Source organism: Bolinopsis microptera, chromosome 3 (assembly GCF_026151205.1).
Source record: "Bolinopsis microptera isolate Bmic1 chromosome 3, MBARI_Bmic_1.0, whole genome shotgun sequence".
Lineage (NCBI taxonomy): Eukaryota > Metazoa > Ctenophora > Tentaculata > Lobata > Bolinopsidae > Bolinopsis > Bolinopsis microptera.
In genome coordinates, this window is record NC_087074.1 from 20,572,357 (window position 1) to 20,585,430 (window position 13,074).

Here is a 13,074-nt window from a genome sequence, read left to right on the forward strand (position 1 = left end):
TCATTCTTTAAAAAACAAGAATTGAATCGAGCGCTGATTTTGTTGTTTGATCTTAGGCGTCACCTAATTTCGCGCTTGTTTTCGTTTGTTTTATCCGTGATGTCAGTTACGTCGACTTGGTTAAGATACTTTTAATCTAACATAAAATGCGTCACGATAGTCAAAATTGATTTAATTTAGGTTGATTAACTTAACCTTATACATTCCTAGCGATAGTCGTTGGTCTTTACATTTACATTTCTAATTCCCATTTTGGACCATATTTTGACGTTTGTAGGACGTTAGCCAGGATTCATGAAGTGATCTCTTTGGATTGTGATATCACTTCTTTACGAATAGATTCTCGGTGCCACCTACATGTTCAGCGAACTTACTTTCTGATATCGTACTTGCAAACGAATGAACGACTCTAGAAGTTCTCCACGGTTGTCCAACGCTATACACAGCGCTCTACAATACATGACCAACATTATTGTCCACCGTAATGATACAACTATCATATTTTACCTGTGAACAATTTGAATCCTTTTCAGTCCCATTCTTGTAACAACGCTAAGCATGACGATGTTAATGGTTTTGAATCTAACTTGTTGTAATTATTTAGTTTCTTTAAACGTGTTACTAACCAGTCACCTTCTCGTAGCAGTAAGTCCTCCACCTATACCTTACCATGGCTTCTGCCAGCACCGCTCCCCTCCCCATTTTCTACAACAATGATGTCCACAACTTCTATTTGAAGCAGAAGCAAGAATTCCATTTCACTCAAAAAAGTGATAATGAATTTCTTATGTTTCTACTAGACACCGCAGTCCGAGTCATATCAATAGGTAAGTTTACAACTTAATCTTACATCTGTAATATTACTACATATCAATAGGTAAGTTTACAACTTAATCTTACATCTGTAATATTACTACATATCAATAGGTAAGTTTACAACTTAATCTTACATCTGTAATATTACTACATATCAATAGGTAAGTTTACAACTTAATCTTACATCTGTAATATTCTACGCACGGTGTTAAGCTTAGAGTAGCTGCGAATGTATCAGATTACAAGAATCACAATCAGGGTTATAATTACTCAGTTGTTGCCAATTTCAAACAGTTCACTCAAAGTTCAATTGTGTTAAAAAGATTAAAAGATCGTCCTAGAGAACATGATAAATACTCCCGTTACTTATTGTTCATTCTCATTCATTACCCAAACCACTTCACTCGTCGTCTCAGAAACCAATTAACTCCGTTTCCACTCACTGTTACTAACCAACACTCCCTCAGTACAACATCTAGCACCAGTTATAGAGGCCGTGTCTGACTGTTACTAACCAACACTCCCTCAGTACAACATCTAGCACCAGTTATAGAGGCCGTGTCTGACTGTTACTAACCAACACTCCCTCAGTTCAACATCTAGCACCCGTGATAGAGGCCGTGTCTCACTGTTACTAACCAACACTCCCTCAGTTCAACATCTAGCACCCGTGATAGAGGCCGTGTCTGATAACACTAACCAATACCCCCTCAGTTCAACATTTAGCACCCGTGATAGAGGCCGTGTCTGACTGTTACTAACCAACACTCCCTCAGTACAACATCTAGCACCAGTTATAGAGGCCGTGTCTGATAACACTAACCAACACTCCCTCAGTTCAACATCTAGCACCCGTGATAGAGGCCGTGTCTGATAACACTAACCAATACCCCCTCAGTTCAACATTTAGCACCCGTGATAGAGGCCGTGTCTGACTGTTACTAACCAATACCCCCTCAGTTCAACATTTAGCACCCGTGATAGAGGCCGTGTCTGATAACACTAACCAATACCCCCTCAGTTCAACATTTAGCACCAGTGATAGAGGCCGTGTCTGATGCTGGGATTGAAGTTGATGATATCGAGGATGATGTGTCACCCATACACACCCCCAACAACACTTCCAACATCTCGGCAGGTAATACAAAAACATATCATTAACATAATATATACAAACATATTATTAACATAATATATACAAACATATTATTAACATAGTATATACAAGCATATTATTAACATAATATGTACAAACATATAAAACATAATATGGCGCCCCACCGTACGTACAGTTTACATCCCTCTGATTTGTTATGGTTATGTGGTGTGGTTTGCAGTCAGTTTATGGCTTTTTGGTACGTCTCAAGGGTGTTAAAAGGTTGATGTCAGACTTTTAAATGACTTTTAAATTTATCAATCACGGTTTATTAGCGATGATTATATGGGATACTAATACTGAGTTGATTTAAAAAAGCTTCATTGTAAATGCTAATAATTTCAGGAGCCATGGATGTTGACTCAGTCGACCCAACCCCATCAGCCTTATCAGCAGAACTAGAACAGATTAACCAGGAGATAACTAACGCTCAGATATCTTCCCAACAACTCTCTCGACAACCCTCCGTATTTACCCGACGACCTTTACCCTTACCCGCTCCAGCACCCATCTCAATTCCCGTATCTGTTCCTGTATCCGCCTCGACTTCATCAGAATCCGAACTCATAATGTTACCTATCGCCCAATCCACCGCTATGTTATCCGTCTCCCAGCCGACAGCTATGTTGTCTCTCGCCCAACCCTCTGCTGTGCATACCCCTTCAGCAAATCGCTCAGACTCAAACCGCTCAGACTCTCTCGCCCCAAACGTGCCTTTAATTCAGCTCCCCAGCTCGGCACAATCTTCAGAAAACACTACGACCTCCCTTCCCTCCGCCTCTCAGCCCGTAGCTGAGCCCCCAGATGATTCCCTCGCCAACGTCAAAACCGAGCAACCAGTACCAGAAGTAATCGAAATAAAAGAGGAAGTGAACGACCTGACAGGGCCCGCTTCCGAATCCTCCGAACTAATATCGCAAGACACTTTAGATCAGCTCATGTCGTCAATATCAGGGGCTGAAGACAATGTAGGATTACAGAACTTTGTACCCACTGCGACTCCCTCCGGTTTACCTCCCTCGTTCCTCGACCGTGGTGCCGGTAATCCCTTATCCATGCTTGGTAGTCTCAACTCTGGTGATGGGCCCGGTCCTTCTGGCATTAATGTTCCCAACATATCAGAGAGTATGATGTAAGTCTTTTAAAATATTTGGGAAAAAACGGGAATAGTTGGAATTCCCATTTGTTATCCATTGAATGTCTCATAATGTTGTTTCACAAGATTTATTCGCTACTGTAACAGTTACAACACTCCTATTTGCTATCGGTTACTTAGCTCCTTCAACACTAAATTGCACTAACTCTTACAGTTCAATATTTACACACGTAACTTTATAGATTTATTCCCGTTATCCAAGAGACAACTTTATGGAGCCCTCTTTTATTTAAATTAATTAAATAAACTAACTTAATTTACAACCGACTTAAGATAAAACCCTAGCTACTTCTAGTCTGATTGTCTAATTATCTCGATCTTGCAGGAAGAACATAAGTGACGCCGGCCTCAACGTATCCAGCATTAAAGGACAAGCCAACCCAAGTAAGAAACACTTTAGTTACGCAGTTTAGAACCCAATACAAACCACTCATTTAAGCTCCGTATGGGGTTTTTCTTCACTCAGAAAACACGGCCAGACATCCTAAGTTTCTCACAACCGGTATTCAGCTGTAAGTTATAAATTAAACTAAGTGGTGCAATAACGAATACTTGTTATCCGATATGGGACATCTCATTTGTTTGGGGATGCGGTGATCTAGTCTACATGGCATTAACAGTGATACAAATGAAGAAAAGTATCCATTTGCGCTCTACAGTAACGCAAATTGCTCGCTTGAACACCAAATACCAGGCCCTCTATTTGAACTGTGCCCATGTGGAACATGTGGAACCTAACATGCACTGAAAACTCTCTAAATACTCTAAATACTGCTCCCCTTTTCGCATGCACTGAATTACCTCCCTTTCGTGCGGTTTGTGGAACCCCTTGTCTCTTCTCTCGTGAGACTGCTTGAATTAAAAGATAAGATCTCGTGAGACAGCATCTCGATAAATGATCTGGCACTTGGCCTAGCACTTGGCCTAGCACTGCTGCAATTAACCTTTTTTGACTAGAGGTTGAAATATTTACCGGGTGCGAGAGTTGGAGATACTTTTATTAAAGTATTGGGTTCTAGACTAGCTTTATGCGTAGGTTTGAAATATATGCAGTCGAGTCCGCATAATCCGGACAATATGCAAAGTCGCCTTGAATAAAACACCGTGCCTCTCCCTAATAAATTGTGTGCGGTCAGTGTAAATATTTGAGTGTAGTATGCGAGAGTGAGTGATGGATGGCGGTAAAATTATTCCGTTAATTTTCTGCGAGCTCTCTCTCTGTCTTGAGAGAGTGAGCGGCTGTCTCGAGAGTCACACCATGTGATGTCTCAACTTTTTGTGCGGTGTCTCCGTATTGTCACGTGGTGTTCCTATCCTGTCACGTGGTGTCTCAATGTGGTGTCACGTGCTACCTGGGTAACAGGTTTGCGAAGTAGCGTGGGAGGGTGAGAGTGTGTGTGTGGTGAGGTTAGCAGGGTTAGTGTTGAGAATATAGAGGAATATACGTCCTGTTCTTTGTCATGTAAAATGTACTTAATATTGAGTTATATTGAAGACTGCGCCTGATGGCTGGTACACTGGTGGAGGCTCTAATAACAGGTATGTTGTTTGTAATCAGAGGGCCCTGTGTGGAGTTCTCTAAAGAGTTTACCTGAAGGACAGCTCACTGTAGGAGTGTGGGATATAAAGTACAAACTGTAGGAGTGTGGGATATAAAGTACAAACTGCAATATAATATGTGGCATAAGTTTCAGAATTTTTGAACATTTGACTTTTTCCAGCTAATCGTAGGATGAATAAATGAAGTCTAAACCATGCTGAAATGTATTAACTTTTGAGGGCGTAAGGGCATTGAACGGGGGGGGGGGGGGGGGGGGGGGGGGGCATAAATACCAGTAAAACTGCTAGTTACCATAGTTACACTGCTAGTTACCATGGTAACAACCCCCCCCCCCCCCCATTGAACTCTGACATAGTCCCCTCTGGTTGTGTATGTTACAGTTGTGTTTTCTTAGTATCCTAAAAGTTGTTATCTGAAATATGGGAAGGGATGGGGTCTGAACGATTCTAGAACAAATTACATATTAAGCTGAAAATAAGATAAGTTTAGAACTAACAACCAGCATACTTTGACATGGTAATTGTGACCCATCATCAGCTGGCCTAGATTCTACCCTTTAAGCAAACTACTTTTCTTGGAACAACGAACAGCGCTCATCTCAGCTAATCTATCTATTTCACACAGTTGTGGGGCAGTAGAGAGTCAACAAGAAGTTGCATATATACATATAGCGGACACAACTTGCCATAGTCATAATATGGTTAATTAGTATAAATTATAGTTTGTAACTAACTTAAGTTAATTAGTATAAATTATAGTTTGTAACTAACTTAAGTCAGTGTCAGTGAAGTCATGTCAAGGTCAGGGAGGGTTTAGTTCTGTCCTAATTATATGTCAGTTATCCTACTTGTCTCAGTATAGTCTGTCCTTCTATGTCTGTACGATTATGACCTAAAGTATAATCTACCAGTTAATCATTATTAGATGGTGATGTCAGATAAAATTCGCATTCGAAGTTTTTAAAAATATAGCGTCCTTCTTACTTCAATGTAAGTTGTCTATTAGAAATGTCAGGCACCAATTTCATGTGACAACACTATAAAATGTGTGTTATTAATATGCACTAGAAATATGCGCTACAAGTATGCAGTACAAATGTGTAATACAATTATGTAGAAGTAGAAATGTCCCAAACATTTTAATAATGTGAGTAATGTTCAAAGTTTCCTAATATGGCGTTTCTGCGACTACAAAAAACAAGCTTCATTTATCATAATCTCCGCTGAGAAAGAAAGCTTGTTCTCCTTAGCGCACACAGCACAGCAATAATTATAAACTTTGTACATTACTCATTATAACATGTACATAATTAATTACAACACCAACATGTAAGTGCATATATTTAAGTGTATGTTTGTCACTTGTACGTGCTTTAAACACTGCGAAGAAGAACGGAGAGACGGAGGGAGAAACTGTGGAAGAGGTGCGTGTAAGTTAATGTCCTGTGTAAGTTCTGTAAACAAGGCTAGGTAAGGGTTTGTTCGTGTGTGAGAAAGTGTGAGAATGAGGTTGGAAATTTGCCAAATTTGAGGGGGAGATCTTGCTTGTGTACTAATTAATATACTGACTGGTCGTCATTTAAATTGAGAGAACATAGAACATGGATATGATGGGTAGAAGTCAAAAACAATGCCTGAACGCTTTGTAAACTAAATGTGAATCCTTTGAACGATCAGTGATACAAGCAGGATTTCCCTATTATAGAGTGATTAAAAACTCGACTGCAATTATTTCAGATTTACGCATCACCAATAGTTCTGTTTACAGGCCAAACTTTGCCTAGATTGTTAGATTTATTTTCGATGATATACCGAAACTTCGATAGAACCCCTTTTGAATGAAAGTACAGTTCTTCCTTCTTTCTATGGATCAAAATTTGGTCTGTTATCTTCAGAACGTATTGGTATAACTAGGATATTGTGTATAATTAACGTTTGCAGTCGATTGCCAACACTGTTATTTCTTTCAAACTCCTGCTCGCTTTTGGATTTAAACCCGAACTTTAGGGATCGTGAAGTTGTCAATCGATTGGAGGCGTCCTTTTCTTAATATGCATTATTGCCGAGTTTGTACAGAGTGAAAAGGGCTCAATTTCTGTTACTATTTTATATTCTACACAACACAAAGTCGTTCACTCTGTGCTTACAACGGCCGCGTTAAATGATTTTACTTTACCCCCAAATTCGCCTACAAAAGCTTGTGAAAACTTTGAGATTAGTAATTCTAGAAAGGCCTGGCCAATGAATGCAATGATGGCTTGTAAGTAAGGTTAAGGAATGAAATTAGCAGAGGAGAATCTGCAAACCTGCCTTGCATCGCCCATTCTAAGACTAAGTAGAACCGCATAGGGCCAAAATTTGGAAAATTTTGTCTCCGGGGATATTTTCGCTTTGGCTTGGGCATCGTTTTTCGGGGTACTTTGGCTTGATTTTCAGGAGCAGTTGATGATTAGCATTTGTAGCGATGCAGTATATTTGTTGTTTTCTTGTTCTGTAAATGTAGATAATTTTCATTGCGTGGTTACTGCTTCCTTGGTAGGACGCTGGTCGTAGGCCCAACTAGAACTCAGTTCGATTGATCATTAACATAAAATAGATAGTGCAACAAAAGAACGTAGCCAAACGACTAGCAAATTTGGCTTATTTTCTCCGGTTAAACCCAATCCTAGCTAACAAAGTATTTGCGCGCAGTGCGCGGCTTTTCTTTGTCTAATGTGGCGGCAAGTTTACCCAGCGGTTCTAGAACTTTCTGTACTGAGTGAGAGAGAGAGGGAGAGAGAGAGAGAAGTGGGTCACACACACATTCACCACTAATGAGAGGGTTACATTTCCTAGCTGGCAGGCGGAGCCACTAATTAGGGCGACCCTCAGTTCGCCTCAACATTCCTACCCTCTTTTTCTCCGCAGAGGGTAAAACTACTGGGGACGTTCGTTGCCACATATGTCAAAGAATCTTCAAAACGAATAGGAATGTGGCCAACAACTTAAAACGGCATATGAAAAAGATTCACCCGAAGTCCCTCACGCTGAAAAGTTAAAGTGTGTGGAGCTAAGTTTGTTAGCAATACGATATTCGACGAGCATGTTTGCCATTATGTACATTTGCTCGTGAATTCGAAAACAATACATAAGTATGTTGCCAAATAAATTATTCTACACTATTGCAACTAAAATGTCCGTCAAACATTCCGAACCAAAACCATCTTCGTATATAAGTTAATTAAAAAGATAACATACGTGGAAATTACTGTAATTCCAATTAAGAAACAACTACCTTGCTCGGTAGCACTATGGGATCCGATTTAATAAATTACTGATCTTTAATATCAATAATTAAATAACATCTTTAAATCATTCTGGCAATCTTCACAATACATTGATTTATTGATTTTAGTACATATTAGAGAGTAGTATTACCTGTTCATGAATCATGTGTATTGAACATGTTCGATTCAGCAACAACACAGCGTGTGCCCTGTAGCATTCCTAGGAGGCGTACCAAAATTAGATCAATTAATACCTCTGAAATCATCCCTATCTGCAATACCCGAAGTCCCTACACAGCGCTCATCTCCCGTGTTAAGACTCCTCCACCTTTAGGTGGTGAACGTCCTGTGATATATTGCCCGGCCTGCCAGAGAGTTTACTCCAGCAAGACTAATTACCGTCGCCACTACAAGGAGGTTCATCTCAACTGGAAGAGGGCTAAAACGACAAAGAAACACTTTTAAGAACACATCTCCGCAAGCAATCCTCGCTTTTAAGAACCATTAATATCCTGATTCTTAGCTTGTGTTATTATTGCTATTCTGTTAAAGTTCGGCATCAGTTTGCCTCTTAAACAACATTTTTCATGCACAACCGAGTAATAAGAAATTTTAAAATTTTAAAACTTTGATGGCGAATCATGATGAATCTAGTAGTCAACCCTGCGGTTATAATCGGCTTGTTTCGAATATTTGACGGTAATTTGACTCAAGTAGTTTCTGAAACTAGCCACGTTCTGGTTTAAGAGATAAACAAACTAAATTTAGCACCAACAATCTTCTCGAACCCTTCGTTTCTAGGTTTGACATGCCACATCTGCGAGAAAAGGTTAGCCTCGGTAACAGTTCTCAAGTACCACATTCTGGAAGTCCATGAGAGGTACAGAAACTTCAAATGCTCGCTGTGCAGTGGTAACTTTACCCGTAAAACTAGTCTGGTTCGTCACTGGAAGAAAGTACATCCAGATACCTATAAAGCTGTCAGAGGACAAATTCCGTGCTAGTGATCACTTTGTTGTCTTGATGAACGAGTGAGTGAGGTTGTGTCTTTTGTCTTCACCGTAATTTGATAACTAGATTGAGGACATTTTTAATTGAAAAGTTACGTTGTTTAAAAGTTACGTGACATTTAAATTATAGTAACATATTAAAGATTAATGGTTTAAATTATTGTTTAATTAAAGTTGAGAGCAGCTGTTCAGTAGATCTAGTTAGTGGATAATCTTGTCTCCTTCCTTCGTCTGTAACCTAGCTACTGTTGCTATAGTAACCGTCCCATTACACAACCCCCCAGTTTCAGCGCCTGCTAGCCAGGAGTGCCCCGTATGCAAGCGTTCCATAAAGCGGCTCCAAGATCTAAAGCGCCACATACGCACGGTGCATAACAGAGAGCGGCGCTTCTCATGCCCACACTGCCCCAAGACCTTTACCCGCAGCGACATCCGTAAGAAGCACATCCGACTCGTGCATAATTCCGCAAGCACCTCCGCAAGCATTCCCTCCGCAAGCAGTAACGTTGCACTATTTCAGTAGTCTGCACTCTGTGCGGGAAGGAGTACAGCAGCACGGCGGGGCTGAGACGCCACTTTCAGGCTGTACATCTGGGCCGGAGATCATTCGTGTGTGCGCTGTGTAACAAGGCTTTCTCTAGGAAGGATGTACTCAAGCGACATATGCTCATCCATCTTAAAGGGCAGCTGTAGATATTTCGTTCGAGCTGAATAATATGACAATTCTTTTATTGTATTGCTTGGTTTTTTTAAGGGAATTGTGAGACAAGGGTGCTTAAAAAGGAAATTTGCTGTCAGTTCTCTCTCCAGCGGAACCACTTTAGTGTGCTGAAACAAAAATCCATATCTGTCGTGTTTTTTACACACTAAGTTTTACACGGTTTCCTCATATTTTCAGTCGAACCCCTGTATTGCCCGTATTGCCATTTCTTCACGTTCAAGGGCGGACTAAGTAGAAAAAGATGGGTTTTAAAAAGACACATCCGTGAAGTTCACAATGAGGAGAAGGACTATGCGTGCGACCTTTGCTTCAAGAAATTCAAACGCAAGGAAACACTGCTAGCCCACCAAATGAACCACCATACTGACGATAAGTCCGTCATCTCGGTGATGCAATTAAATTCTAATTGACTGGTAATTAGTTATAATTTACTGGGTAGGAGATCGAATTCGACACGTTAATTTCGTGATTAATTGGTTCTGTGCATGTCCTACCTCACTGTACGTATGGCCCTTGTAATTGATTAATTGTTTTTGTGCATGAAATGATTCCCTGATAATTTAAATAGTCTCCCATGTTTATTTTCAATGTGGTGACAATTTATAATATCTATCTGTGTGTGGGCGAATTCTTTATTCTTGATTAACGTTGTTTTGTAACGATTGTTGTTTTAAATTCCTTTATTCTCGAAATTTTTGCCTATTATTTTGTTATTTGGCCCGGTTAAATGTTAAAATTTAGAATCTTGTAAGGTTACTTGACGTTAAATTCGGCCGCCCGCGCCATGAATTACTAGTCCTAGTTGTCCAGTCCCCCCACTCTCTGCCACACAATAAGACCTGTAAAATAATGCCACCTCCGCAAGCAATAATGCCGAGATATTGTCCAGGCGATGACTTGTTCAGCTGCCCGTTTTGTGATATCGACTGCAAGACTTTCGGCTGGAAAGGCGGATTGAAACGTCACGTTTCCGAAGTTCACTTGAAAGTCAAGAGGTTCCCATGCGGACTCTGCAGCAAATCCTTCTCAAGGAAGGAAAACTTGATCCGACACCAGAGGACTGTTCATTCTACCAAAATTTCTCCTTTTTTATGATGACTATTTAGGAATATTGCTGGTATTTCGTAATTAACGATTAATCAAAGTGGGATTTTTCTATCTTGAGAAGCTCTTAAGTTTATAATACAACGAATTTTGGTGACCCCACCTATACCTAGTCATAGCTTCACTACTAGTTACCATAGTGACGCTACTAGTCATAGCTTCTAAATTAACCTACCCAACCAAGTATCATAACTCACGAGTTAATAGATCGATAAATTCAAGATAGTAAGATAACTTACGTTTAAAATATGGTAACTCACTAGTTACCATGGTTACTTTGGTAGGTACGTCTCCCTATTGGTTTACAACGGAGGAGCATTCCTGCCCTTACTGCGATTTTATTATCGGAGGGCGAACGAAAGGCGCGAAGTTCCACCTAAAACGCCATATCAACGACGTGCACTTGAAACTGAAGAGATTCCACTGTCTTAGTTGTGGGAAATCTTTTGCGAGAAAGGAAAACCTTTTAAGACACCAGAAAACTGTTCATTAGTTACCATGGTTACAAGTAGAGATACCAGAAAACTGTTCATTAGTTAAATATTAGTAAACTGTAATTGGTTGTGTGGCCGTGTAGTATATTTTACGTTTATTTTGAGTTTAAAACATTTATAAATGTAAGTTTTATTGCATTTGCAGAATGTGTGGGGCTCGTGAATTATATCCAGCTGTAATGTTTCCATACTTAATAATTAAGTAACATCAAGTTAATCTGCATACCTCATCTATTCCCCTCCCAAGAAACCGCAATTCTAAACCCATCCACCCACTCCAGAGTATTGGCAGATTGCCAGCCCTCAAGAGGACTCCTCTGTTAACATATGCAAGTTTGTCTGTCCTTACAAAAACTGCTGCTTTACAGACTGTCAGAAACCGCATGGATTGTATGATTGGGCGACATCTGTCCGACAGCGAAATCTGTCCGACTCAGAAAATAGGTTATTCGGACAATAGTTTATGTCGGATCCTACCGTACGAAACACAAAAAATATCTCACATTCGGTGGTTTGCAGTGGTACCAAGGCATATATCTGGAGATCCAACGATACGATTTTCTTGAAACTTTCTAGATAGTAAGATAGTTTTAAAAAACAAATAATTTGTGCTGTCGGACAGATGTCGCTGTCGGACAGATGTCGTGTTACCGGATTTTATGCATACTGGCGTAACACGTGACTTAACAGGCGTCTACAGTTAACAACCAAATAAACATCAAGGGGGCCGAGGAGCACGTGTTGCTTTGTAGTTTTTGTAATAAGACTATAAGAGGTTCAGTTCTAAGAAAGTTACGGGAATTTCTCGTCTATTGTTTTGAATTTGGAGAATTTTATTGTTGGAATTTTCTTATCAAGGCACGAACAAGAAATTGTTGAATAATGTACCATCAAATTACCAATATTGTAGATCCGATCAAATCTCCGTTTTTATCATACACCTCCCCCCTAAACAATCCTTCTTCACCATCTAAGAGTCCGGCAAAGAGAAACAAACCCACTTCTGTCCGTTCGATAACTGCTCCTTCACCAACATCGGTAACCGCTACAAACTAAAGCGGCATGTAGAAGCAGTGCACTTGAGACTGGAAAAGTTCACTTGTTCGGAATGTTGCAGTAAGTTTGGGAGAAAGGATACGCTCGTTCATCACCAGAGATATCATTGTCCTTGTGCCAAGTGGCGGACAAGTCAGATCGAATGACAATCCCGGGACCATTAATGTATTTTTCGTTTGTTCATTGTTATTGAAACACAGTTATAAATAAATTAAGAATAATTGTTTTTATCTGAAGAAATAGCATTAAAATTGGCGTAGAAATTGATCGGGAACTGAAGCACAGAAAAAACACTTTGATCCGAACTTCTGACTTTTACGATGAACTATTAAATTATCAGGATTTATAGGGAGTTTGACTGAATGCCCGTACTGCGAATACCAACCCAAAGGAAGAAAGAACATTAAGAGACATGTTGAGGATGTGCACATGAAGGTCAAGAAATACCAGTGCTCCACGTGCAATAAACTATTTGCTAGAAGTGATAACCTGAGGGCGCACGAGAAACGCTGTACTGCCAAGATAGTGTCACTATGGTAACTAGTAGTGTCACTATGGTAACTGCCAAGAACTATTCGTTGTACGGTGGATTGTAGAACTGTGGATTGTAGAACTGTGGATGTCGGTCGTATTGACTGTTAATTTATTCTATGTTTGGTATCATTCAAGTTAGTATGTTATGTTTTTGTATCATGTTCAACATAATTATGTACAAAACATAATTATTCAACATAA

General features: G+C 39.9%; 2 protein-coding genes across 38 annotated transcripts in view; both read left to right on the forward strand.

Annotated features, from left to right (window-relative positions):
* LOC134813368 (uncharacterized) overlaps positions 1-13,074 on the forward strand; it is a 359,978-nt gene that overhangs the window by 251,355 nt on the left and 95,549 nt on the right. The gene's annotated exons all lie outside the window — the stretch shown is intronic.
* The window catches only part of LOC134813369 (zinc finger protein 236-like), a 145,376-nt gene that overhangs the window by 10,855 nt on the left and 121,447 nt on the right, over positions 1-13,074 (forward strand). For 32 of the 37 annotated variants that reach the window (XM_063821074.1, XM_063821101.1, XM_063821098.1 and 29 more), the window contains exons 2-5: positions 642-827; positions 1,838-1,954; positions 2,318-3,104; positions 3,454-3,512. In XM_063821074.1, coding sequence (XP_063677144.1) covers positions 671-827; positions 1,838-1,954; positions 2,318-3,104; positions 3,454-3,512 — 1,120 coding nt within the window. In that variant the 5' untranslated portion in view covers positions 642-670. Of the gene's footprint in view, positions 1-641; positions 828-1,407; positions 1,434-1,469; positions 1,496-1,837; positions 1,955-2,317; positions 3,105-3,453; positions 3,513-8,755; positions 9,237-9,862; positions 10,372-12,258; positions 12,742-13,074 lie in introns of those variants that run through there. The other 5 variants (XM_063821071.1, XM_063821072.1, XM_063821093.1 and 2 more) reach the window with 5 other exon arrangements.